Source organism: Salarias fasciatus, chromosome 3, assembly GCF_902148845.1.
Source record: "Salarias fasciatus chromosome 3, fSalaFa1.1, whole genome shotgun sequence".
NCBI classification, from domain to species: Eukaryota; Metazoa; Chordata; class Actinopteri; order Blenniiformes; family Blenniidae; genus Salarias; species Salarias fasciatus.
In genome coordinates this window covers 29,273,070-29,279,033 of record NC_043747.1, presented here as the reverse complement: position 1 = coordinate 29,279,033, position 5,964 = coordinate 29,273,070, and the positions used below count along the sequence as shown (strand labels likewise).

The following is a 5,964-nucleotide window of genomic DNA, read 5'->3' as shown; positions in this document are numbered from 1 at the left end:
CCGGCCATGTCTGTAACAGATGTCCCAACCGGCCAAAAGATGGCCTGCCAATGGTTATTGGGGTGTTGACGGGCCCAGAGAGCTAAGACTCCCTTGAGAAATTTCTGATGCCTGTCACGCTGTCATGTGGGTCTGTGGAAGTGCAGTGCAGGGCTCTGGTGGACTCGGGAGCAGAGGGGAACTTCATCTCAGTGGAACTGGTGCAGAGGGTGGAGGTCGACTTTGACACGTACGCTCCAGCCAGACGTAACCTCAGTGCTTCCGGAACCCAGGCTGCCATTGTTCAGTTCTGTACGGCCCTAGTAACCCTGCTTTCCCTCAGTTACCTCGGTCCATTGATACAATGATCCTTGGGTATCCCTGGCTGCGGCTCCACGACCCTCTCATCTCCTGGACCGCGGGGAGGGCGATCTCTTGGAACACCCACTGCCGAGCCAACTGCCTCCAGTCGTCAGCCTGCTCTCTGTCTCTGCCCGTCACGCATCGCCCAACACCCGGAATACTACACCTGATGTCCTCTCTCAACATTTCGCCAGTGAGGAAGAGGAGAGCAAGGAGGCCTCCATCATCCTGGCGGATTGCGTGGTGGGAGCACTGTCATGGCCCATTATGGAGCGGGTGTGGGAAGCATTGGTCGGTGTGCCAGGTCCTGGGGGAGGACCTGCCAACAGGGCATTCGTCCCATCCAAGGTCCGTGGTGAGGTGCTACATTGGCTACACTCCTCCAAATTCACCAGTCATCTCAGGGTCAGAAGAGTGTTGTCTCACCTGCAGCGTAGGTTTTGGTGGTCAGGTATGTGGAGGGACGTCAAGGATTATGTCCGTACCGTTTCCGAATGTTCTGCAGGGAAGTCTCCATCTGCCTCCCTCTGGTTTTCACACACACACACACACACACACACACACACACACACACACACACACACACACACACACACACACACACACACACACACTGATTTGCATTCTTTGAATCCGTTCAGATTTGTTATTAGATGTGTTGATTAGAAGTAGACATTTTCAATAAAGGCTCAAAAAGTGAACTGAAGGCTCGATTTCACACTTCTCTGATAATTTAACAGTTGTTTATCCAAAGATTAACAACCAGCTTAAATTAACTTTCCATCTTTGAGACTGAACGTTGGAGATTTTCCTCTGTGAGGTAGTGTCCTGGAATTACTGATGAAATAACCCACAGGCTCATTTAATGCATAATTCACAACTTCTCTCAGCTCATTTCCTGTAATTTACCCATTTCCAGTGATTGGTCATTTGTGGCATTATTGATTATTTAATAACACCTTCGACCTGTCCAGGGTGTACCCTGCCCTCGCCCACAGCAGCTGGGATTGGCTCCAGCCACCCCCGATCCTAAGAAGGAGAAGCTGTTTAGAAAATGGATGGATGGATGGATAATAACACATTGTTAATCAATGGTTTGATGGTTAAATCACCCTTTGGTCTACTCATTCCTCAAATAGCTGATTATTTGACATTATTAACAAATAAATAACGGTTTATTTATATTAATAATAATTTGTTTGGGAGAAATTACTTGACCAGTAATTAATTATTAGTAAATGACAATTTACTCAAATTAATAAGCTAATAAATTACTTAAAGTAATCAATTACTCCCAGTAATCAATGCTTCAGTAATTTAATATGATAAAACCAATTTAAACCCCAACACACAACAGCTGTGATGCCCATGACATTCATGGGTCCAGCAAGAAGTGTCACCATGACAGCAGCTTCCCCACTTCAGATGTGACAACGCGCCACCACTTCCCATCTTGTCTTAACCACAACCACCATGAGTACTTTTACCACCGCATCTGAACTACTGTTGGAGCTGTTACCATGGTGACCAGATGCCAAAGACCTTGATGGAAACCATGACTGTGGACAAGCTCAATGAAGATGTGACATACAGGCATAGAGGACACACACACACACACACACACGAAAACATGTCTTGTTCATGCAGCTTCTGTAACTAACAGGCCGTTCATAACATGACAGTGCACTTTGCTCTGAGCACTTCTTCCCTCTCACACAGCACTTTAAAATGCACACAGCACTTTTATGAAGGCTAATTTGCATGTAAAAAATGGATTTGCACAACAATTGTCACTTTAAAGTTATTTATTTATTGGAAACTGTTTGTGGATCCGGTCGGGGTGTGTCACCTGAGGTGATGGCGGCAGACCTGCAAGACAAACATGACAAATCAATCAAATATGGAATGTGCAACATATGTGCCTGTTTTTTATTGGCTTTTTTTTAGGTGTTGGCGTGTATGCAGTGAGTGTGAGAATGTGTTGGGTGTGTGAGTGTGGTGAAGTGTGTGGTTTTTACTCACCTTCTGCTCTTGTGTCCAGGAGTGGTGTCCAGCCAAAAGATTCCCCAGGGGACCGGAGGCCACTAAAGAGAGTTCCGGGCTGGACTGAGAGTGGGAACAGGTGGGGGGTGGTTTCACAGATTTTAGATATGGTTTAGGATTTAATTTATTTATTTGGGCGATTAGTTCAGTTTATTCTTAAGTATGAGTTTTGTTTTTTAGATTATTGTGACTCACAATGTTGGTGCTCACTGGTTTCCGCCGCTCACGCTACACTGCCTACATTTGGTGGCAGTGGGCCTCCTGCTTACGGCTTCTGTTTGGTCATGTCACTCTCACCTGATCACCTGACAGTCCCTCAACATCCGTCCCAAAGACACGTGTGGGAGTTTGACATCGAGCTGGGCAACATGGAAACCAGGGGTGACAAAGGTGAGAGTGAAATGAACAAGAGAGAGAGAGAGACATGACCAGGTGAGAGTCAGATCACCCAGCTGAAAACCACCACAAGCTGAGAGAAAATGATCAGATGAAGGAGTCAGAAGATCGAGGGAGACATTCAGACGAGCAGACAAAAACCATATCACCAAGACATGATGTGTGTGTGTGTGTGTTTGTGTGTGTGTGTGTATTTAAGCATGTTGTTCCCCAAAAACATTCCCCCCCCCAGCAACGGCCTGTAGTAAGACAGAACTGGTTACCAGTAGTGACGGGACGTCTCTGTTGCTCCTTTAAGATGCTGTTAGTTCATGTTTATCAGTGTTTTACTGTGAAATCCAGCTGGTTCAGGTTACTTCCTGTCACTTTGTCTTTCCCCACCAGTAGAAACTCTTCTGTTTCTCACTCTGAAAGTTCTTTGTCTTGATGTGTCAGTAACGAGTCAACCTGCCAGCAGTCCACCACCTGTGGTTTGACCTCTGAGGCGCCGCTGTTCAACAGGAAGTCTGAGCGAGGCGAGTTCTCTGAAAACAGGACGTGATCACAAACACCACATCTCTCCAGTCAAGTGAAAATCTGAAGGCTTTATTCATTCTGCACAACAACAACAGCTCCTCATCCTCTGAACAGACGCTGACTGGTTATATTGGTTATGACATCATCACTCCATCGTCCAATCCCTGCTCAGCCTGGGCGCCGGAGAGCGTCGCCATGGAGACGACATGTTTGGTTCCTGTGGTTGAAAAAAAAAGTAGTAAAACAAAAAAGATCCAGCTGTCAATCATCAAGAGACGAACGGTTGGTCAGTGACTCAATCAAAAGTTAACTTGTCATTAGTTACTGTTTTGGTTAAAAACCTCACCATGAAAACCTAACAGATACCTGACAGAGAACCTGTGACCGGTCTGTTGGGTGTTTGTTGGATTGTTCGGTGGTTGAATCAATGATTAGTTCATTTAGAAGTCGGATGGTTTGTCTCATGGTCAGTTACTGTGTTTACTGGTTTGTTAATTGGCTGGTGAAGTTGGTTTATCTTGGTTATTTGATTGCTTGTCAATCAAAAGTTAACTTGTGGTTAGTTAGCCTGCTGGTTGTCGATGAGCTTATTTGTTTGATCAAATGGTTGGTTCATTTGGTCAGTTGGTTCATTGGTCATTTAATTAGTTAGTTAGTTACCTTTGGCTCTGCCTCGATACATCGACACCATGAGCAGAGTGGAGATGAAGTATGGACAGGAAACCAGCAGGTGGCAGAAAACTCTGACCACAAGCTGGAGGAAGGTGATGTTAGTGGGCGGAGCTCCACTTGTGGGTGGAGCTCCCTCAGTGGGCGGAGCTGCCTTGGTAGGTGGAGCTGCAGAGAGAGTCCCAGCAGGTGAGCATGAGGCTGAATCAGGAAGCAGAGTTCAGCTCCTCACCTGAGACAGAGATCCAGCTGGGTGGAGACTCTCCAACACCTCTGAAGCTACACCTGTAGAGGCCTTCAGCAGAGCGGGAAACATGGCGGAGGGTCATGTGACCTGTGGACTCGGTCCCGATGGAGACGCCGTCTTTAAAGAACTCAGCTGAGAGGGTGGAGGGAGCGCTGGTTCTACAACCCAGAGTGACGTCCTGTCCCTCCATCACAGGGAGGACTGGACTCTGGAGGACCACTGTATCTGGACACAGAGAGCAGAGTCCAGCATCTGAGACACACACACACACACACACACACACACACACACACACACACACACACACACACACACACACACACACACACACACACACACACTTCTCTTACCAGCTACAGTGATGTTGATGCTGCTTCCAGCTGCTCCCTCTCTGGACTCACACCAGTAAACTCCACTGCCTCTGGTCGTCATGTAGCTGATTCTACAGGAGGAACCAGCAGGTTTTCCCCACATGTCTCCACATGAACTCCTCTGTTCTCTGCTGGTCTTCCTCCACACTGTCCATCCATCCTCCTCACAGCTCAGAGACACTGAGTCTCCTTGAAGGAACTGAGATCTGCTGGGACTCACAGTCAGTCCTGCTGAGAACGAGAGGAACCGACACTGAGGAACGAAGCAGCAGCAGGATGCAGGACAGACTGGACAGAACAGGGACTGAAAACACTGATCACTGAAGCAGGAAGTGGAGGAATGGTTGGTTCACTGACCTGGAGGAGACGGTCGAGTGGTGGAGATGAGAGTGAAGGTCAGACCTGCAGAGAGAGAGGAGCTGGTCTGAGGTTCTCAGGTGGAGGAGACAGGAGAACCTGCAGAGAACAGTTCTTACAGAGCAGCTGCAGAACACGTCTTCCCTCCATCGTCCAGTCAGCCTGGTCCCTCCTCCTCTTCCTCCTCCTGCTCCTCCTGCTCCTCCTCCTCTTCCTCCTCCTGCTCCTCCTCGTCTCTCTGGAGGGTCTGGATGAGAACCAGCTGCTCCTCTCTGGCTGGACTCCGAGGAAGTGGTCCGGAGCTTTTAGTCTCTGCGTGTCTGAAAGCTGCACACAGCATCACCTCTGAAATGTGGTTGGAAAGAGAAACTAACACCTGAGAGGACCCCCCCCCCCCCCCCCCCCCCCCCCCCCACAGGGCACCACACTCTCTCCAATCGCCCACACATATACACCCACACACATATAAACACACACATGCACACACACCTCAGTCACACTGCCCACAACCCCCTGGCCCAGGGGTTCCCAACCAGTCTGCCGCTATCGACCGGTCAAATCCGGAGCGTCTCCAGGTAGACCGCAAGGTGCAGGGGAAAAAAGTTGCCCGGTTTTAAAAAAACGAAAGAAGAAAGTAATGAGTGTGTGTGTGTGTGTGTGTGTGTGTGTGTGTGTGTGTGTGTGTGTGTGTGTGTGTGTGTGTGTGTGTGTGTGTGTGCGTGCACTTCATGCATGACAATTAGCAATGGTGTGGCGGCACCATGAACCCCCCCCCCCCTCTGGACCAGGGCACCTGGGCCAGTCCTGGGTAGACCTGGAGGGATTGAAAAGTAGATCTTGGGTCAAAAAAGTTTGCACACCCCTGCCCTGGCCCCTAACCCCCACAGAAAGAAAGATTTTGTCTTCTACCTTTGATAATATTCTATATATCTTCGATAGCAACTTTGGATAACTAATATTTAAGAATTCTAGGACCCTGGGAGGCAGCTGCCAGAGCAGTTGATTGAAGGTATATTTTTTTAC

The 5,964-nt window shown here is 48.4% G+C and overlaps 1 protein-coding gene across 1 annotated transcript; it reads right to left on the bottom strand.

Moving 5' to 3' along the window:
* Nucleotides 1–3,345: 3,345 nt before the first annotated feature.
* LOC115409167 (uncharacterized) lies at nt 3,346–5,285 on the bottom strand. The gene is made up of 6 exons (XM_030120186.1): nt 5,061–5,285; nt 4,942–4,986; nt 4,564–4,812; nt 4,199–4,438; nt 3,958–4,134; nt 3,346–3,514 (listed from the first exon to the last, which is right to left on the bottom strand). Exons 1-6 carry the CDS (start codon nt 5,089–5,091, stop codon nt 3,432–3,434), a joined length of 825 nt encoding a protein of 274 aa, XP_029976046.1. The 5' UTR covers nt 5,092–5,285; the 3' UTR covers nt 3,346–3,431.
* Nucleotides 5,286–5,964: the final 679 nt, after the last annotated feature.

Bases quoted from the DNA above. Each gene is read 5' to 3' on its own strand.
- LOC115409167 (XM_030120186.1), bottom strand. From the start codon at position 5,091: ATGGAGGGAAGACGTGTTCTGCAGCTGCTCT. The intron at 4,439-4,563 runs GTAAGAGAAGTG...CTCTGTGTCCAG, and splicing joins CATCAACATCACTGTAGCTG to ATACAGTGGTCCTCCAGAGT. The intron at 4,135-4,198 runs GTGAGGAGCTGA...CTCTCTCTGCAG, and splicing joins CAGCTGGATCTCTGTCTCAG to CTCCACCTACCAAGGCAGCT.